General features: G+C 37.5%; 1 protein-coding gene across 1 annotated transcript in view; it reads left to right on the forward strand.

Annotated features, from left to right (window-relative positions):
• The window catches only part of LOC140943666 (uncharacterized), a 66,886-nt gene extending 44,581 nt beyond the window's left edge, over positions 1-22,305 (forward strand). Inside the window, exons 29-46 of the mRNA XM_073392786.1 lie at positions 222-415; positions 3,081-3,371; positions 4,613-4,814; positions 5,514-6,103; positions 7,813-8,121; positions 8,435-8,611; positions 9,400-9,635; positions 10,310-10,406; positions 11,222-11,527; positions 11,770-11,964; positions 13,241-13,476; positions 15,385-15,505; positions 16,789-16,902; positions 17,035-17,145; positions 18,087-18,223; positions 18,988-19,082; positions 20,523-20,918; positions 21,057-22,305. Of these exons, the coding sequence (XP_073248887.1) occupies positions 222-415; positions 3,081-3,371; positions 4,613-4,814; positions 5,514-6,103; positions 7,813-8,121; positions 8,435-8,611; positions 9,400-9,635; positions 10,310-10,406; positions 11,222-11,527; positions 11,770-11,964; positions 13,241-13,476; positions 15,385-15,505; positions 16,789-16,902; positions 17,035-17,145; positions 18,087-18,223; positions 18,988-19,082; positions 20,523-20,918; positions 21,057-21,621 (4,372 nt within the window). The 3' untranslated portion in view covers positions 21,622-22,305. The remainder of the gene's footprint in view (positions 1-221; positions 416-3,080; positions 3,372-4,612; positions 4,815-5,513; positions 6,104-7,812; positions 8,122-8,434; positions 8,612-9,399; positions 9,636-10,309; positions 10,407-11,221; positions 11,528-11,769; positions 11,965-13,240; positions 13,477-15,384; positions 15,506-16,788; positions 16,903-17,034; positions 17,146-18,086; positions 18,224-18,987; positions 19,083-20,522; positions 20,919-21,056) is intronic.
• The last annotated feature ends 235 nt before the right edge of the window (positions 22,306-22,540 follow it).

The following is a 22,540-nucleotide window of genomic DNA, read 5'->3' on the forward strand; positions in this document are numbered from 1 at the left end:
TCCGGAAATTTTGCGACCATGGTAACGTGACGTCACACTTCTCATCTCTGTTGGACCAAGGTATAAGAAGAGCAGTCAAACGGGGTATGAACGATCATAGATTGACTCCTTCGAGCGCCTGTTATCTAATTTAACAACATACTTTCCTATCTTGTAAAGAAAATGAAAAAGGAATTAATTGTCTTAAGGTGCTTTTATATATTCTGTCATTACTACCACAGTGAATATTTCAAGATTTTTGACGGCAATGGGGTTCTGAAATTTCACCAAAGCGGCTGCTTATCCTCTGTTCATGGATTATTGGTAGAGGTACCGTTCTTTGCGTCAAACAACATTACAGCGAGTTTCAACATGCGTCGCTTGAGAAGTACTATCAAGGCTGATTACCTGATACTGGGGAAAAGTGTTCATGCAGGTAAACCCCAGTATCGTTCACTTGCATGTCACTTCCCTTTAAGCCTTATACAAAATGACAGGGTCTGACTTTTTGTAAGCGCCCCGACATAAAAAAAAAAATATATATATATATATAACTGTAGACTTCTTAAAATAAGGAGAAGGGAGTTACGCATGCGGTAATCATGAATATTTTGATGTAAGATTACAACAACTTCATCTTTAATCTTGTCTATTTTATCTTCATTTTCCTTAAAATGAGCTGGGTCGCTTAAAAGTCGGCCATTAGTTTCCCTTTGGTTCAATTTGAAGTTTGGCGCAAGTAGACTTAAGTTATTGAGCACGATTATATAACTTTTATTAATCATTGTTCTTTAGCTGGAAATTTTCCAACGGCGCGTGCTCTTATTTCGTTACTTTGAGGTCACATGACATCTAACAATGAAACGGTTTCGGGCCAAAATCTATGATAATTGCAAAATCTATGCGTCAGAGGGTAACAGTGCACTGTTACCCGTGGATATTGGCCTACAACCGCCCTTACAGCTAGGTTAAATAAATTTTCAGCTATATAACAAATCGCTTAAAGACTTATCCCTCGGGAAATAGTTCATTTTGGGTAATGGGTTCATTATAACCGTCACGAATATAGAGACATTAAGTGACCACTAAGCCCACTATCACACTGTTAATGTAATTGCTGTAGTTACTGTAGTTGGTGTAGTAGCCGTAGTTGCTGTAGTTAGTTAAGTTCCTGTAGTTGGTGTAGTTGGTGTAGTTGATGTAGTTACTGTAGTTGCTGTAGTTGGTATAGTAGCTGTAGTTGGTGTAGTTGGTGTAGTTGGTGTAGTAGCTGTAGTTGGTGTAGTTAGTGTAGTTGGTGTAGTAGCTGTAGTTGCTGTAGTTGGTGTAGTTTGATGTAGTTGCTGTAGTTGAAGTAGTTACTGTAGTTGCTGTAGTTAGTGTAGTAGCTGTAGTTGGTGTAGTAGCTGTAGTTGGTGTAGTTCCTGTAGTTGGTGTAGTTTTGTGTACTTGGTGTAGTTTGGTGTAATTTGGTTTAGTAGGTGTTGGTTCGTGTGGTGTTGTGTAGTTGGTTAAGTTTGGTAGGTGGTGTAGTTTGGTGTAGTTTTGGGTAACAACTACACTAAATACACCAACTACACAAACTACACCAACTGCACATACTACACCAATTACATATACTTAACCAAGTACATATACTACACCAACTACATATACTACACCAACTACACATACTACACTAACTACAGTAACTACACGAACTACACTAACTACAGCAACTACAGCAACTACAACAACTACATATACAACACCAACTACACATACTACACTCACTACACCAACTACATTTACTACACCAACTACACATACTATACCAACTACACATACTACACCGTCTACAGTAACTACACCAACTACACTAACTACACCAACTACAAAAACTACAGTAACTACACTAACTACAGCAACTGCACCAACTACATATACTACACCAACTACACACTACGCCAACTACATATACTACACCAACCACACATACTACACCAACTACACTAACTACAGCAACTACAGCAACTACACCAACTACAGCTACTACACCAACTACACCAACTACAGCAACTACAGAAACTACACTAGCTACACCAACTACACCAACTACAGCAACTACACCAACTACACTAACTACACCAACTACACCAACTACAGCAACTACACCAACTACACCAACTACAGCTACTACACCAACTACAGCAACTACATCAACTACAGCAACTACAGAAACTACACTAGCTACACCAACAACAGCAACTACAGCAACTACAGCAACTACACTAACTACACCAATTACAGCTACTACACCAACTACACCAACTACATTTACGACACCAACTACAGCAACTACACCAAACTACACCAACTACACCAACTACACCAACTACAGCTACTACACCAACTACACCAACTACACCAACTACAGCTACTACACCAACTACACCAACTACAGCTACTACACCAACTACAGCTACTACACCAACTACAGCTACTATACTAACTACAGCAACTACAGTAACTACATCAACTACAGCAACTACACCAAACTACACCAACTACAGCTACTACACCAACTACAGCAACTACAGCTAGTACACCAACTACACTAACTACACCAACTACAGCTACTACACCAACTACACCAACTACAGCTACTACACCAACTACAGCTACTACACCAACTACAGCTACTACACTAACTACAGCAACTACAGTAACTACATCAACTACAGCAACTACACCAAACTACACCAACTACAGCTACTACACCAACTACACTAACTACACTAACTACAGCTACTATACCTACTACAGCAACTACAGCAACTACACCAACTACAGCTACTACACCAACTACAGTAACTACATCAACTACAGCAACTACACCAACTACAGCAACTACACCAACTACATTAACCACACCAACTACACCAACTACAGCTACTACACCAACTACAGCAACTACAGTAACCTAATTAACCTAATTTTGTTTCCCTTGAAACCACTCATGAAGTGTTTTATATTTCATTCTTTCTATTTCTGTTAGAACACTTTATAGATTACTGTATATTTATGATTTTTGTTAATATATATCTTTTTCCCATGTTTAGCTCAAATGCTTTTTGGTTGGAATTTGACAGTGGAGAACACCACCTTTTCAAGCATATTTATTCGGTGGACAAACCTTACCAACGTTCTTAACCGTAAAGTTGGCCATTACGTCGTCTTCTTGAACAGAAGAAATAACAGTGTATCATTGCATCAAGTTGTGGATGGGGATCAATTAACCACGGAAATCAACGGACTCACTTATTCAACAAACTATACAGTGGAAGTCGTTGGGATTGACGCAATGGGAACGCCTTACAAAACTCCACAAGAAGCCACCACGACGGCAAATCGTAAGAGACGAAACGCCACTGTTTTTTTTTCTTTCTTTCTTTTTCTTGTTAACAGGGGTCGTACAGAATCTTGAATTCTTGAAAAAGTCTTGACACTTGTCCAGCTATTTTCTTTAGATAAAGGAAAAGTCTTGAAACAGAAAAATGGAACATGTAATAAGTCTTGAGTTTTTTTTTTTTGAAAGCTGTAAGAAATGCCTCACAAGTTATTTTATTTTTTTTTTCCTCCTTTTTTTTTTTCCTTCAGTCTCTATTGATCACATATTTGATAACCTTGAGTCTGGCAAAAGAATTTATCATTTTGTAAAAAGGCTGGAAAAAGTCTTGACTTTGGGATCAGAAATATGAACCAACCCTGTGTTAATGATAAGAAAAGTTTTAAAATTAGGTACTTTTAACTTTTCCGACTGTGAAGAGTGACCAACATCAATTGTCCCTAAATATTTTAAGAGAAAAAAAAAAGGTAATAATAATTGATAACATTATCACCGAAGGGAAAATGCTTTGAACTTATGTCAGGTGGACTTAACTAATTTTTTGAGGAAATTTATGGAGATTAGTCTAGAGAATTTTGTATGTGGGTTGGGGCTAAAGCAATGAAGTCTAATTTTCGTATCTGTTTAATGACTAAACTTCACCGTTACCGTTTTCTTTAAAAATGTGGACAAATTTAATACAAAAAGTATGCTCTTTTCTAAACCATAATGGATTTTAGGTAGTGCTATATCATTTACATTTATTGGCACTTTTTTTGTGGACTTCAACTGTGCAAAACGTCTTGAGCAAACACAGGAATTTGTCCTTATTTGGAACATTCATATTTTTTTCCAATAATCCTTAGTGCTTCTCGGTGTCGATTTTTTTTTTTTTTTGAAAATGTATTGATTTTAAACAATTATTGGATGAGGTTTTTGTGATAACCGGAATAATCAAGGTCGAGGTAAGTGTTATCAGCCGAGCCGAAGGCCGAGGCTGATAACACTTACCGAGACCTCGATTATTTAGGATATCACAAAACCGAATTGTTTTATTATACATTGTTTTGGAAATATAACGACAAACGCACTGTCGCAAGGAAACTGAATTGATATCGTTATTGTAAATCATGCATTGCGTGCGCAGAAACTCACTAATCTGTAGGTTGTACTGATTTCAAAAATTAGCTGCAGGCTCTTAGCCAATGAGAAGACAGATAGTGTGTACAATACATAATAAATAGAGTGATTATATTATCATTACAGTAACATGCGGTATAAGGCCCAGTGTCGATACCCCACGGATTGTCAACGGGTCTGAGGCACCTAAAAATAGCTGGCCCTGGCAGGCAATGCTGCTATCAAGAAGCGGTAGTCAATTCTGTGGAGGCTCCTTAATCCATCCTCAATGGGTTTTAACAGCAACTCACTGTGTAAGAAGCAGGTCTCTGTCGGATGTTAAAGTGAGGTAAGAGTAAGAAGTCTAACTGTACACGGTTTGACGATAAGCGATAAACCAGTACAGTGAAATTGGAAGTGCAACTCTAAATGTGCTTTCAGTACAAGATGATGTATAAACTAGGGAGGAGAAGTTTGCCGGTATGCACCCCCGTAAAGAAGTTAGGACAGCACTTGATAGCGTGGCGTAGCATTGCAAAGATGTATAATAATCAATACCGAGTTCGTCTATAACAGGGCCTAACATTAACAATTTGGTAGCCTGAAAGGGACATTCATTAACTCTTCGGTTACCTTTCAGCCAAGGTTAATTTAGTTTACGTGTCTTAACCACTGAACTTCATAAGTTACGTCTCCTTATCGGGAAATTGCTACGGAAAGGGAACAGCAATAGACTTATATCTCGCCTCATGGTTCAGAAACTTACCCGTATTATTAGAATCAGCGCACTGACACTTATGTCATCCAACTCCATGTGATGTATTGATATTGACGTTTTCTTTTCATGAATATTTTACTGAAGTTTTGTGTGCAGTTTTTTATAATATTTTAATAACGTATTTTCATTAATTACAAAAATATTATTGTTAATAATTATTATTATTATTATTATTATTATTATTATTATTATTATTATTATTATTATTATTATTATTATAAGATTTTTAATTATTTTTTCTTTTATTTATTTTTTTTTTCGTTTATATAGATTGGGAGCACATTACAGATTGTGGTCTTCAGTTGGAACAGAACAAGACTTTGACGTTACAAATATAATCCAACACGAAAACTATAACTCTCCGAACCGCTATAGCAACGATATTGCCTTGCTCAGATTATCAAGACCAGCTAGCCTTGGCAAAGGAGTTGGCCTAGTTTGTCTTCCAGATATAAACTTTCAGCTTCCTTTTGATAATTCTGACAAGCCCTGTTGGATCACTGGCTGGGGAAGACTTTACTACCTGGGTCCACAGCCAAACGCACTCATGCAGGTTGATTTACCACTCGTATCTAAGCAACGCTGTCTCAGTTATTACCCTGGAAGAATAGACGACTCTATGATATGCATTGGAAAAGCACAGGGAGGTCAGGGTGCCTGTCATGGTGATAGTGGAGGGCCGCTTGTTTGCGAATTTAATGGTAAATGGTATCTTGAAGGAGCCACGAGCTGGGGGGGCCTTCCTTGTGCCGCCCCTTTAAAGCCAACTGTGTACGCAAACATTCGTAGCTTAAAATCCTGGATAAACAACAAAATGAATGGCTTTGTTACCCCTTCTCCACCTCCCTCTGGCGTCTCAGGTACAGTCTGAAGAGGAACGTAAATGATAATAATAATAATAATAATAATAATAATAATAATAATAATAATAATAATTAATAATAATAATATACGTTTTATTTAATAATTCCCAAGTCATTTTAAAAGTCTTTTAAATAGTTTACATGTAATTCAGCCAAAAACGCTGGCAATGGTAGGCTTTACATCTCTCTCGATCAACCACTATACCCGATCAACTCGCAGTGAACTTTTGCGAGTTTTCTCGTTGAGCAAGCGACGAACGGCTAAAATAAGTTCAAGCGTTACTCGTCGTTGGAATACAAAACTACTAGAAATACGTAAATCGCAGGACCTCGCGATGGACTTCGGGGGAACGGCAAGTAAAGCCGAGAAGAAAATATGTAAATCTAAAAATTGTGAGCTATATATAGAAACATAACAAAACCGTTATATCTAAAATGGAAACTGAGAGAAAAAAAAAAAAGGAAGAAGAGAAGAGAAAAAGCTTCCGTTCGGAATCGAACTCGGGACCTTCGACACACCGGGCCAAAGCTTTACCACTGGGCCTCGTGGAACACACAAGCAATTTGGGCGAAATTTTATTTCTAAAACCTTTGAGCCTTATTCTCTATTTTTCAATTCCCCATAATACACTCTGTTTGCCCCCCAAATTTTGCATAAACCATTGTTTTTAAATGCTCCTGGGAGTATTGCATTTACCCAAGAGCATTTTAAGACAATACATCGCATTAACATGTAAAGAATGGAAGCCCAACAGTCTAGGCCGATACGGTATAAACTCGTCTGGGAGCAAAACGTGCTTTGTTACCGCGATGTTCGCTCATATGTTAAGGCTAATTATCCAAAATCGCTTCAATTTGCTCTTAAAGTACTTTAGCATTCGAAATTCATTTCGTGATGTTCCCTCTGCTCCGCTGTTTGTTGATGCCGTCTCCATCTTTGTTGCTTGCGCCGCTGAATTTCAAGTCGGCGCTCGCGCTCCAGAGGATTTTTCGGTGTCAAATCTTCCCCTGCGAGGATTGACAATTCGGCGTTCGTGTGTTTGCTGTTCTGTTTGCATGAAAAATGGCTTGAGATTCACCGATAGTTAACATTGTTTTGCAGACGACGAAAAGACAGCTCGTCATGAATACTTTGGTCATTGATGGGAATTCGAAATCGCTTTCAGTCGAATGTTGCCTAGAAACAAAAATGCGCCGTGACGTCAGACTTCTGTACGACGTCATGGCGGACACCATCGGATATATACAAATAAAGTAAAGATAAGAGCTGCGACTTTGCAGCTCGCTAGGACCCACACGCTGTTCACGCACTGCGCGCGCTTCGCGCGCGACGAGAATATAAACTCACTTCGCTCGGCGCTTCGCGAGGAACAAACAATGACAACTTCGTATATTCATTTACATGTTTGCGGTTTACAAACTGAAATTAACCATCTCTTCTACACAAAGAATAGTTTACAGTTTGTAACGTTTATTACATGTATTATTTATTAAATGGCTTTAGTAAGATAGGTGAAAAATAATAATAATACTAATAAAATTAAATGCCAACCAAACGGGGTTAATTATTTCTGTCAAACACATTTAAAACTGGTGTAAGTTCGTGCACCCTTCACCTTTACAGAAAGGCTGAGACAGTATCTAAAACAAAAAATAAACACCGGAAATAAATACGTTTCACTTACCCTTGTTTTCTTGGACTATAGGCCTGAGACTGGTTGGAGGATCTGGAAGCTGGGAAGGAAGAGTTGAAGTATACCATAACAACATCTGGGGAACTGTTTGTGATGACTCCTGGGATATATTTGACGCGCGAGTTGTTTGTCGCCAGCTTGGCTATCCTGGTGCGGTTAGTGCCCCAGGATCTGCCCGATTTGGGGCCGGAAGTGGTCAAATCTGGCTGGACGATGTTGCATGTTCGGGAAGTGAAAGTTCCATAATCTATTGTCGGCACCGAGGTTGGGGCTCTCATAACTGCGGCCACAGTGAAGATGCATCGGTGATATGCTCTGGAGGTATGTTGGACATGACAACAACCAATGGTCGTATTATGTGCGTCTCGCTTAGTAAGGGATCTGATAATGTGAGGGACCGTCCTGATATGAACCCTTAACAAAACTGATTTAAAAAATGTTTATTGGAAGCATATAATCAATAGCGGGGACGATACATTAGTAATAGAGTTGAGCAAAAAACATAAGTTATGATTGGAGTTTGTTTGTTTGTTTGCTAGTTTGTTTGTTAGCGTACAGTGCGCAGCTACCACCTGAATCTCAAAGCTGTGATTATTTGAAAAAAAATAAATAAGCGAATTCTCTCTACCAACAGCACAAACAACGTCCGTGCCCTGGACCTCCCCGTCTGTCCAAGCATCTTGTAACTTTGACTATGGATTGTGTTATGGATGGAGTCAGTCTTTCTCAGACATATTTGACTGGACACGCCACAGAGGAAGTACTTCATCTTCAAATACGGGGCCTTCATCAGATCACACTACTAGAAACGGTAGAAAGAATTACGCTGTAAATTGAAATGAATTCAATTTCATTAAAGCTTAATAAAAAATAGCAGTAAATACAAAATATATTTTAATCAACACTGCTATAATTATTTCGAAGTATTTATTATTGTTATTATTACTAGATATAGCTTTCGCTAATTGCCAACGAGCAAAGATTTTACCTCCGCGCTCGCGCTGTTCAATTTGTTTAGAAATGTCAAGAATCACCGTAATTTACGAGAAACACGCGTTATAGTTGTCGCATTTGCCCGCTGGAAATGTTTTAAATGAATCCAACCGACGATTAGTTGAAGACCGGATGAGCAGGGTACTCATAAAGACGCACAAGGCTCGTGGATTCTCAGTTCTGTATCGCGTGTTCGGTCAAAAATAATGCATTCTATATTCTGCATCACCTTAAAATACCTTAAGTTCAATCGCTTGAAGATTCACTCTGCCTTTCGAAGGTTTTTCTTTTTAACTATCATTAATCCTCATACATGTTGGGGAAAAAAGAGAGAGGCATATTTAACTTTAAACGCGGTATTGGTAGCAACGTAGATAGAGGATTTACAGTAATGATTCTTATTGTAAGTTATTATTATAACTGTTACTATTATTATCATCATCATCATCATCATCATCATCATCATCATCATCATTACTATTATTATCATTATCATTATCATTATCATTATCATCATCATCATCATCATCATCATCATTATCATTATTATTATTATTATTATTATTATTATTATTTATTATTATTATCATCATTATGCTCTTGCAGGTTACTACATGTATATAGAGACGTCGTCCCCTAGGCGACAAGGTGACAATGCAAAACTGCAAGTGTCAGTTTCTGGAAATGGCGCAGCAGCTTGTCTAGTTTTCTATTATCACATGTATGGTGGTACCATAGGAACTCTTAATGTTTACAGCGGAAATGAGTTGGTTTTCAATGTATCTGGAAACCAGGGTAACTACTGGATACGAGCAAGGGAAACAATTTATTTGCGACACAGTGTAAGTTTGATAAAGTTTGGTTCTTAAGGAAACACGACTTCGCCCCATGTAATGGAGTCCGCCTATTCCGGAATCCTGGATATTTTTTTTTTCTTATGGTTTCCGGAATCGTGGCTTTAATTTTGAATCCGGAAACCGCTCTAGGAATGGGGAATCCCACTAAGATTGGAATCCTGTTCAAGTTCTACTGACAAAAATCAGGAATCCAGTACCTGGAATCCGGAATCCGGAATCCATGAACCCAGAATCCAGAATCCAAGCATTTCTTGCATTAATAGGGCGAGACCGTTGGTCTTAGATTTCAGCGGGCATAATATTTGTAGAAATCTTTGAAGATCTTCAGAAATCGGTTGAAAACCCTACATGTAATATAAAAGGATCTATCGTGTTATTTTGTCAAACCCCCTTACGATATTTTTATCTCTTATACCTATTCTCCATCAAAATTGGCTGCCATATATAAATGTAATTTAGAGGGTAATGTGACGATTAGTTTTCTTTGTGTCGATTACCTCCCTTATAAGTCATGGCTTTATTTTATTTATTTATTTATTTATTTATTTATTCATTTACTTATTTTAATATCAACTACGGTTTACGCATACAGCGATCGAACTTGTTTGACTTTCTCCAAGTGTTTGAAGACTTCACATTGCTTTGTACTTTATTTATAGGTAACCTTTGAGGGCATTGCGGGGTCTTCATTTACAGGAGATATAGCTATCGATGATGTGGCAATCACCAATGGAAGCTGTAATAATGTCGCGGGAGGTACATAGCCCAGTAGTTGATTAGTCTTAAAGATATTTGGTTACATTCCTTATGTGTATCACCGCAGCTGCGTGTCATTCCCCATAAGTTAAGATAGCCAAAGAAGAAAAGTGTTTTCTTTATGGGAGGCAGCGTGGCCGAGTGGTCAATACTTCTTGTCATCCGGCAGTCCCGGATTTTTGCCCCGTTCCGACTGTTATAGCTGGATTTGTTTTTCGGCCATCCCAAATTCAAATGGACCACGCTTATAAATAGCTGCAGATTGCCATTTGCAAGTTTTTTTTAATTTGTTGTTGTTGTTGTTGTTTTTGTTATAAAGCTGTGTTTTATTTGGTTTATTTACTGTTTCTAATTGTTCATGCTGTTGGAAAGCTAAGTGCATTTCCACGGTGAATACACCTTATTTCTTTTAACTCTAGGCCACGCTGCCGAGTTTAGCTAGCAAGGAGAAGTAACATTTGTTCTGAATTTCAGATGGCAGGCCCTGAGTTCAAATCTCGCCCTGACCGCCAGCTGGAATTGTTTTTGGTATTCTCGAGGATTTGCTCTTGGCAGTTCCCAATTCAAATCATCGCTTGTGTTTGTAAAATAGCCAACTGGCTCGCCTCCTAGCTTCCAATTGGGATTGCATCGCGAGAAAAATCTGCGCAAGATGTTTTACATTTCAAGCACATTTTAGGCAAACATTTCGTCTGTTGTTTTCTGTTTAGTGTTTTGGGGGGCCAGAGATATCTTATTCGAGTTAATTAAAATCTACGTCTGAAATTAAGTCATGCTATAGACTGTGTTTTGACTTTTTCTGCTACCATTGTTAGGTTTACGGCTGGTTGGGGGATCTAGAAGCTGGGAAGGAAGAGTCGAAGTATATCATAACAACATCTGGGGAACTGTTTGTGATGATTCCTGGGATATATTTGATGCGCGAGTTGTTTGTCGCCAGCTTGGATATCCTGGTGCGGTTAGTGCTCCAGGATCTGCCCGATTCGGGGCCGGAAGTGGTCAAATTTGGCTGGATGATGTTACGTGCTTGGGGAGTGAAAGTTCTATTTTCTATTGTGGGCACCGTGGATGGGGCTCCCATAACTGCGGCCACAGCGAAGATGCATCGGTGATATGTTTACGTATGTGACAATAAAAACCATATTATGTTTGTTTTGTCTAGTAAGGAACCATGAATGTGTAAGAGCGTCCCGGTATGAATGCTTTAAAAAACAAATTGGCAAGATAATAGTAATTGAGGGAAATGTTGACTATAGTTTAAGATCTCATCTTTGTTCTTCTTGGTTTTTGTTGTTTATTTGCTGCCGCCAGAACTGAAAGTCGGGAGACGTTAAAATAATATGCAACTTCTCTATACTAATAGCACCAACAACTTCCGTGCCTTGGACAACGTGGTTGCCCTGGACGTCGCCTTCTGCTCAAGCATCTTGTAACTTTGACTATGGATTGTGTTATGGATGGAGTCAGTCTTCCTCAGACATATTTGACTGGACACGTCGAAGAGGAAATACTTCATCTTTAAATACTGGGCCTTCATCAGATCACACTACTGGAAACGGTAAATACAATTTCACTGTGAACAATTCCACAGTATCTGAAAGTTATCAGTCGACAAGACCATTTTCTCTACCACTGTCAATAATATGTTTTTTTCACGGCACAAAGTCTGCAAATGAGTGTCTCAATGGGGTTAACCGTAAGCCGTCAAACGGCCTAAAACTTAACCGTCAACCGTAACAGTCAAAAAGCATTTGAAATCTCGCTATTTTAGCTAACAGACTCGGTCTTGCTATGGCTCCTAAGGAATCTCTTAATTGCAAGACCTTAAAACTTGCTTTACCTGAAAATATTTCGGAATTTCATGACTGAAAGGCCAAATACAACCTCCAAAACACGACAGTAAATATTAATTTGTACAAAAGTAAATAATTATTTACTTTAGCTTTTGGACTAAATTTCCACTTAATAACCGTTAACCGTCAAAAGCAATAAAATTTAACCGTCCGCTGTCAAAATTGAAATGGAAAAAAAAAAAACGTTAACCGTCAAAGCTACCGCGCCATTAAGGTCCTCGCAAATGAGGCCTTACTCTGCTGGCATATCGATAAATCTGTGTAAAAGATCATTCTAAGATGTAACACGCTTTCTTTATGAACTTGATTATATTTCTCAATCGTCATTTTTATTTGTTTGTTTGCTTGGATTTTAATCCATGTTTTTTTTTTTGTGTGTGTGTGTGTGTTTTTTGTTTTGTTTTGTTTTTTTTTTTTTGCTCCTGTATGCATTATATTTCAGACATTAGAAAACTATTAGAAATAAACGTCAACTGACAGCATTTTCATAACTAGTTTGCTTATTCATGCATGCAGCCATAACACTGAGAATTAGCAGTATTTATATGATCCTTGAAAAACCCCGTGCTCATTTCTTTGGGAAGTTTTAAACTTTTAAAATCGCCCATATTGGAAAAGGTGGAGGGAGGTGGGCAAAAAAGGAGAGGGGTTTATTTAACTATAAATATGGCGTTGGTAGCAACAAAATGAGAAAGTGACTAACTTTTAGCTATTCTTAGCTTATGTTTTGTCGGAATGAGAGATACATTATATTATCGTCTGGCATGGGGATCTTAGTGACAATAGTTTTATCGTCTTTGCTCGTTACTCTGATTGGAGTGTGCGGGAGAAGCTTAAGTACTAAACGACATTATTTCTCCTCTAAAAGGGTGCTTTGTGTATAGAAGAGCGAATTGCTTAATAGATGATTTACATTATCATATTTTCATCATAACCAATATCATTCTTCTTATTATTATCATCATCATAATGCTCTTGCAGGTTACTACATGTATATAGAGACGTCGTCCCCTATGCGACAAGGTGACAATGCAAAACTACAAGTGTCAGTTTCTGGAAATGGCGCAGCAGCTTGTCTCGTTTTCTATTATCACATGTATGGTGATACCATAGGAACTCTTAATGTTTACAGCGGAAATGAGTTGGTTTTTAATGTATCTGGAAACCAGGGTAACTACTGGATACGAGCAAGGGAAACAATTTATTTGCGACACAGCGTAAGTTGATTAAGTTTGGTTCTCAAGGAATCAACGCGACTTCGCCCATGTAATGGAATCCCGATCCTATTATGATCCTGGAAATATTTGTTGTGGAATACGGTATCCTGGCTTTGATAAATTTCGATTCTCAAGGAAACGCGACGTAGACTTTGCTATAGATTAAATTTCGGAAATCCCTGAAGATCTTCTTAGATCGGTTGAAAATCATTAGTATATAAAATCGTCTATATCTAATTATCTTGCCAAACCCTCTCGCGATATTTTTAAAGGTCCTTTTCGCTTTATTCGCACAAAAGATTGAAATTATGAGAAAGATCATTGATCTTTTCAGCCAGTGACACCGGTGACTTTAAGAAAAAACCCAAGTACTCCCAAAAGGAGTGAAATCTTTGACCTTAGTCCAGTTGCTCTGGCACTAAGCCACTGGAGGATCGTGGGAGCTAAGGGACGGACCATTAGAAAACTTATGGGGGTAGGGGGGGGAGTACAAAAAAATATTTGCGCAAGGAAAAATTAAATGAACAAAATTCATGCCCGTCAATAAACCCTAAAAAATATTCATGCTATGGCCTAAAAACAATTCATATAAGGAATTTGATAACGAAAAAGAAAATTCTACGGCTCGAAAATCCCCCCCCCCCTACCCCATAACTTTTCTAATGGTCCGTCCCTAAGGCGACTAAACTATATGTTCATTTGACAAATATCTTGCATACTGCTAGGACTAAAATGTCGATATGATCTTATGCGCAACGACAGGGACGTGATGATCTATTGGCTATTCGCCATGTTAATCTTAGCTTCTTTGCACGATGGTCAGAAATGGGTGGTTTTCCTCCCACATGGCTCATTAGAGACACATAGACGATCATGAAATATTCCGAATGAGACGAAACTAGGCAGGAACATAGTAAAAGAAAGTCCACATGTATTGATGGTAGTTTTATACTTTTGATTGAGAGCATGACGTCATAAGTGACGCTGAAACATGGCGCTAAAATTTGGAATTAATTATTTGACTCAAGTAACTTTATAAATAAAATCTATAAAAAAAAAACGAAGCTTTCTGGTGAAAACCCCACTTAAAACCGTTAAATTGTTGCAAAGTTAGAGCTAATTAAAGATATTCAAATTTCCCGCCAAATGTATGGAATTAACCATATATGGTCACACTTTAGGCGTATTTAAACTCCAACTTATTGAACGAAACAGTAAGGAAACTAAGCGAACCACGCATAAAAGCAAATTTGTAGTTTTTTTTTTTAATCTGGGACATGGGGTGTCAGGTTGCATGTTTCGTCATTTCATACTATGTTGACGTCATATTTACGTGTTGATGACGTCACAAGTGAAAATACCTATAGAGTCCCAAATTCAAAAAAACTACAAATTTTCTCCAGTTTGTTATCCGCTATTTTTCTTTTAACTTCCATTTCTTGTCTTCAACTGGAAACCTCCCTAAAGTTTTACCATATAAGGTAATAAAACAATTAAATTCTTCTTTCACTGGAAAGCTTCACTCTGATCACAGAACACCTCTATGTGCTTTTTCTGACGATTTTATTAATTCTAAATTTTGGCAACCAAATTTAGAAACTATTGGTGGCGTTACAATGTCCCTCAAGACTGTCAAACTGGCACCAAAAAAATGAAGAATATCTCAAGCAACAATCCTGCCAAGTTTCATGCGATTTGGAAAATTCTTCACGTCCCTGCGAACTATGTGGGAGAAAAAAACACCTATTTCTGGCCATCGTGTTGTGTTGATCACTTTCTTCTTTTTCTTTTTTTTTCCTTTTTTTTTTTTTTCTTACTGCCGTTGCAGTCTCCACTTGCAGCAGTCCAACTTGTTTGACCTTTTCAAGTACTTGAATACTTCCCAATTCTTTTTTATTTTATTTATAGGTAACCTTTGAGGGTATTGTGGGGTCTTCATATACAGGAGATATAGCTATCGATGATGTGGCAATCACCAGTGGAAGCTGTAATAGTCCGACTGTGTTGCCGACAAATCAAAGCACTGGAGGTAAATATTCCCCTAAATTGTTGGTTAGACTTTAAAATACTTGGTACATATTTCGTTTGAAGCTAAGATGAAGAACAAAGGTATCTCCAATATGAGAGGCAGCGCTATTGGCTGAGTGTTCAGTGCTTTTCAGAGTAATCCGGCAGTCCCGGGTTCTTGTTTCGCTCAGACCGCCAACTGGATTTATTTTCAGGCCGTCGTGAATTCAAATTCCCGGCCACGATTGCCAATTGTTGTCGCTGTTGTTGTTGTTTTTGTTTTGATCCTGATGATTTCTTTTTTAGATTATCTGGTTCTACATTTAATAATTTTAATGGGGTGTGTTTAACTAGCTGGAAAGCTAAGTGTATTTTCTCCGTGAATAAACCTTATTACCGTTCTAAAGTGGCCAGCGATCGTTTGAAGATCGTTAGAGCACATTTTTTTATTGTAGTTCGGTGGCCTGGAGTTGCTCTGTATAGCCAACAAGTTCATTTCTTCCGTTTGGGATTCTAAATTCGCACAAATTTGCTTGTGGTTAACTCGTTTTCTTTTTCAGTTACTACTTCTATAATTACTACGTAGCCTACAAAAAATATTCATGGTTGCGCTGAGCAACATTCGAGAAAAAGTAGGCACTATTTCAAGAACTTGCAAATTGCAAAAATTATTTCTGTTATGTTTATTTGAGAGTTTCAAGCTAAAACTGCTCGTTTTTAAGCGCTTCTTTGCATTTCGTGATTTTGCTTGCTGCATGATATAGTTTTAATGCCGGCGTCGAAAGACTGTAGCCATGGAAAGGGTTATTTACTTTGAATGTGACATCTGCCATTAATGACATTAATGTGTAAGAGCCCTTTGAGTGATTTTTGATGCAAAATAAATTCTAGGATACATCAACACCTGTTGATCTTCAGTAAGAATGTGCATATTAAAGGGGATAGAAAAAGAAAAAAAGCTTGAAGCGAGTCTTTGCATCAATAGAACTCAAAAAATAATGGTCAAGTTTTGTTATTAAAGACTATGTTCAGACATTAAGTTGTTTCTTGCCGTCTTTACTACGGTTGGCAGGGAAGACATAAGTGCATTAACACTTGAAAACATTAGGTAAGATTACTCAAGTTTAAACTGCTATGCCTGAAAAAATTAACCGAAAGATTATTAGTTAGTGCTGCCTGATAGATAACTATACAGGGGTATTTTGTGTATGGGCACAGGCAATAACTAATGACTTAAGCAAGACCCGAGAACAATCGACACTTGCAGTTTTTAAGGATAGATTTGGTTCTTTTTGTTTCATGCAGGTTGTTCAGATCTCTCCCCGAACTTCTGTTCATCATTCGCTCATGGAAATTTCTGTGTGAATAGTTTTGATTTGTCTAGAAAATATTGCGAAAAAACATGTGGTTTTTGTGGAGGTATGTATCACGGACGCGAATATCTTGCCTTTGTACATGTATTTTTTAATAGCCTTTTTTTCCTTTTATCTTTGTAAACAGATTTTTACTGGTTATTTATTTTCTTATTTATCTTTTATCTCTCTTTTACAGCGGGTTGCTCTGATAGTCAGGCTGTGTGCTCAGATCTTTCAAACAACTTTTGTTCCGCTCATTTCTACTGGTCCTGGCAAAATTGTCGACGGTCGTGTGGTTTCTGTTCAGGTAAACATTCTACACCTTTTTTCTTTTCTTTTCTTTTTTTTTTTTTTTCCAGTTTAGTCCAATTTAAATTTATATTGGCTCCGAGGCTTAGGATAACGATAATAATGAAATAAACTTTTTTAAATCGAAATTAATCGTAAATACGATTTTATAGTTAGCTTTTCATCATTATTATTATTACTTTCATTAATAATGCAAGATTTTGGCGTCAAAATTATGGTAATAACAATAATAATAATAATAATAATAATCGACGTCGAAGTTGTTGAAGGAGCCATTAAATCGGACTATTGATGTGTTTCCTTACTTCATATATATCTTTTTATTTCATCATTATTATTACTATTTTTTTTTTGTTTTTTAGCAGTTGAAAGAAACTTTTGAATTTTAGAGGTTGACATTTTTTTTTTTTGAAATGAAATGTTTTTTTAGTTCGAAAACATTTTTCTTAGTTGAACTAACTTTTTTTTAAGCTAAATTAAGTGTTTTTTTTAAATCGACAGAAATTGTAAATAGTGTTTTTGAATGAATAGTTTTTTCTTTTTTTAAGCGAATTAATTGTAAATAGGATTTTAATAGTTTTTTTAATAAAGTAGTTGTTATTTTTATATAATAATAATAATAATAATAATAATAATAATAATACTATATTATGGACACAGATTAACTTGTCTTTTCCTGATTGTAAGACCAGCTGACATATGGATCAGTGCTAACCTTCTATGAGCTCGTTTTATCTTTAGTGTTCATAATAACGAGCTGCTCCATATAAAATTTCTAAATCGTTTTTGCATGACATAACAGCGGCTATATAGGTGAGCCAAAACAACTAGACGTCGCCCATGTTGGTGTACCAAAAAATCTTTTGGGGTTTAACCTCCTTTGTCATTTGAAGATTAACCCTCACTACCTTTAACCCTTCTATACTTTACATCTTTTAGCTAATGCTTATTCGACGCCCACTGCAGCTGGTTCCAGGTTACCACCAAGTACTTATTCACCAGAAAGACAGACGCCATCAAAAGAAGAGATGAGAGAATCAGTTATGTTGAAGGTCAAGAATATGGATTTAGAAAAGGTACCGGTAGTTCATTTCACGTCATGATCAGTGAAATTAAGTAGTGCCCAAAATAGATTGTCCATACACTGCGTGCAGCTTGTTTTTAGTACTTTTATTGTTGTTTTTGTTTGTTTGTTTGTTTGTTTTTTGCTCTTGGTTTGATTGTTTTAATTGGTACTACAGGAATAACCTCACTAAAATTGTAGCCTTTGAAGAAATGAAATTGCTAGCTCGTTATTATGTCCCCGGCCGTAAAAGGAACTGTTGGTATTTTAAGGTAGCAAAATAGCAAAGGAGGCTTTTAAGCGTCAAAAAGATATATCTGCGCTACTTTGCAGATAGTTAGAAGGATCAGATGAGACAGCACCCACCACCGGGAGTTTACCCTGGATACCTTGAATTTCTATGCTATAATATTAAGCTCTTCAAAGAAACATTGGCAACATTGTTTTTTTGTTTTGAATGACCCAAGCTAATATCCAGAAACCAGCTTTACATAACAAATGTTAATATTGAATATTTCTAGCAGATTTTGTTTTTGTCGTTGTTGTTGTATATTTTTTGTTTGTTTTTTCTAAGCCCATATTTGGCCAGTCAGAGGTGTGAAAACTAGCGGTTATTATTATTATTATTATTATTATTATTATTATTGTTGTTGTTGTTGTTGTTTGTTATTATTATTATTATTATTATTATTATTATTATTATTATTGCTGTTTTTTTGGTTTGGTGTTGTTTTGCTTTTTACTTATGCCTTTTTGCTTGTTATTTTGATTTATCAGTGGGACCAAAACATGGAACGCTCTTTCAAAAACAAAGTTGCAGAAGCAGCGATGGAATATTGTGCTAAAGCTCAATGTTACTCTGAGCAGTCAAGGTGAATGGTTTTGTTTATTTTTGTTTGCAAGACACGAATGAACTCTTAAATTAATAATATCATGGCTTTATTTAAAATTTGTATTTCCGCTGTTCACATCGTCTTCATGTTTCTTCACGGGTTAAGATGAACTCAACAAATTGGCCTGCTCTAAATGTATGGGTCTTCATGGCTCAAATGGTAGAGAATGGCAGCACTAATGCAGAGGCCAGTAAGTCGCGTTGCTTAAATTGCAATTACCCCTGCCACGATCATATCTTGTGAACATCCTCTCCCTTTAAATCCTTGCCAAAGTCTTTCGTCAGGTTCCTCGTTCATGCATGTTTCCGTTCTTTTAAAGCATACTAGCTGCAATTTAATATTTTGATCATTGATGGCAATAAACAGCGTTTATAGCGGTAAGAAATAAGAACATTTTTTTGCAATAATATATGTAGATTTAGCCAGAGCTAAAAGCGACGCTCTCGATAACATTTATAGTTTGTTCAAACAAAATACAAAATCATGATAGTGTACATGTAATGCTTTGCGACGAAGGCAACGCCGGAGAACGGTGTAAAACAACAACAGGTCCTAATTAGCAAAAAAGCAACTTTGCACGTGGAGCACACTCTTTTTTTTTTTTTTTTTTTTTTTTACCGTTCTTTGCTGTTGTTTTGCACGACTACAACGTGAGACTTCCAGAAACTTCTTAGTACGTGTCCTCGTTCACTTTTGTTTTTCACTGCCGCTTATTTTCACCTTACATCGGTGGCCTCTACCATTCCTCATTTTGTCACCGCCACTACAAAATCTTCATGTTCTTCTTCCAACAGAAAATTCCCCCCTTTGTTTTCTATCTCTCGCTCTATATCTCCGTCGCCCTTTTTCTCGTCGAGCTTCGCTAGCCTGCCGCCAATTTCTCTTTTTCTCTGTCTTTCTCTTGCTCTATATTCCAAATTTGTGTACATGACAATTAATCTAATTAAATTTCCGCTTTCCTTTTTCGTCTTCATTGGCTTTTTAGTTGTCTCTGCTTCGCAAGACGCGGATGGGTATGCAATTTCCCGTCAAAATAACCTCGAGTTGCATTTGGGTTGCCATACCTGTTGATTGAGATATTTTACATTGGTATGCCTGTGGTGCGGACGGACGGTCGGGCGGGCGGTCTACGGTCACTTATTTACCAAATTTTCTCCGATGGGTAGTTTACCACATTTTCTTACCCATGATGCTCCGCTGCGCGCACGCGAGAGCTCCGCTAAAATCTCTATCCGTTTATTGGTCATCATCATTATCATCATCATCATTGTCATCTTCATCATCGTCGTCATCATTATCATCATAATTATTTGTGTCAGTTTGTTAATCTTTACTTTTACATGATCTTACCTTAAATTTTTATATTATTTCCTTTTTATTTTCTCATTATTTGCATGTATGTTATCCATTTTTTTTTAGACGAAGGCGTTCGTCTGTAAACGTGACATTTACGGCTGACATGGTTCATATTCATCCTGGTTATCCCAAACAGTCAAACGATTCTCCCGGTGTAGTCTTACTGGCTTTCTACCTGAGTCTTCCACAAGGAACTTCGGAAAGCAGCGTCGTCTCTGAGAGTATATTACATGATATCGTGATGGGTCACAAAGAGAACATTCAAACATCTATTGGAGGTGAAATCTCAAGTGTTGATCCTTTCCCATCCGGCACAGAGCCACAGAAAGACGACGAAAGCGACAAGGGAAACGACGGAAAGTCAAAACCAACCAACGTTATTATTTGGGCGTCGGTGGGTTGTGTACTGCTCTTAATCATTATCGCTGCCATTCTGATCGGATGCAAAACGACTGACAGGTAATTCTAGTTTCGCGCCCGTTTTTCGTTTTTTCACTGACGCGCTCGAATGCTGTTTATGTTTGTCGTTTGCTTTTAGTGGAGAATGTGATCTGAAAATAAAATATGTAACCATGCAAATAAATTGCATTTATCCAGGTTCAGACGTGTGGCAAGCCGAGAAGAATTAAAGCACCGCGATGCCGCACACAAGGTGCCTGTAAGTACTTTTCCTAGAGGCCACGTCGATCACAAGATTCAGAATGAAAAAAATCCAGCGGTTAACCCGATCCACGATAAGCCAGCATCCCGCCTTTATCCATCATTGTCTGGGGAACCGTATAGCGTGGCATTTGCGGAAAAGACTAATTATACGAAACCAAGTAAATCAGAACTCAGTTATAATCCAGTCAAGAGCCAACAAGTATTCCACGTTAACGAAGCATTCCAAGAATCCGATGTTACCGACAATGGAAATCAAGACAATGGGTCCAAATCGTCGCCAAATGACGCTGATGTCCCAGAAAAGCGTGAACCCGACATAGCGTCAAACGATTCACCTGTAAGCAACTTAAAAGTACAACCAGAGGGCGAGAAACAAGATGTTGCTGGACAGTCATCAGCCGACACTAGTAATGAGGAACAGGAGTCCCAACCAAAGACTGAACATTCCGTTGATTACTTAAAACGTTCGAAAGCGATACAACTGCAAGTTGTCACATAGGTTGAACTCTATGCGCATGCTACCAACACACGCGCCTGCTATATTTTCGGTCATTGTTTTCGTTTTGATGCGTTTTCGACCTTTTTTGACTGTCCACACTTATACGACATGCATACGTTTTGGTCCACTTTCGATGAAAATGCTCAGCGTATTAGTGTGGACGGAAGGCCTAAGCGCATCAAAATTTATGCGTTTACAAACGAAAAGGCATTAGTGTGGACGCGGTTTTGAAGAGTAGGTCAAGGCTTTCATTTTTCTGTAGAGTTTTCCAAGAAAGTAAAACGGTGAGGCTTGTTTCATACAATCCGATAAAAACTTTCGCCTCCGAGTAAGATTGCGAACATTTACCATGGATTGTTTAAGCTAGCTACCAATAGTTTTTAGTAGCACTCAACAACTCTTATGAATGGTTCGTATGCTACTTCTCTTGGTCATCATAGTTCACGGTGCACTCACTAAAGGCGCCAGGAAATGAGCCCAGTCATTTGTAAACACTACATTATGGCTATTCTTTGCATTTCAACTTACAATATTAGCAATAGTGCAACCAGTTTCAGTAAAATTAGTGCTTAAAACTTTAGTAACCTTACGGCATTTTTTTTATATATACATTCAATTTGCAATCAAATTGCTACTTTGTTTTCATATTGTTGATTAAATTAAAAGAGCTCCGCTGTTATTGTACTTGTTTGTTTGTTTGTTTGTTTGTTTTTTGTAATGTTGTTAGGACTCAGTGGAGTCCAATTCGGCCTCCAATCATACGAGTGATTAATGAAATCGCAACACCAAAAAGGGCCAACAAATCGGACGACGGTAGCCCGATTTGTTTAATCACGAGTATAAGCACAGACCGGATTGGACGACTGACGAAGTTATGTTACCAATTAATCATAACTACAACAAAATTTGTGATAAAGCT

Source organism: Porites lutea, chromosome 7 (genome assembly GCF_958299795.1).
Source record: "Porites lutea chromosome 7, jaPorLute2.1, whole genome shotgun sequence".
Taxonomy (NCBI): domain Eukaryota; kingdom Metazoa; phylum Cnidaria; class Anthozoa; order Scleractinia; family Poritidae; genus Porites; species Porites lutea.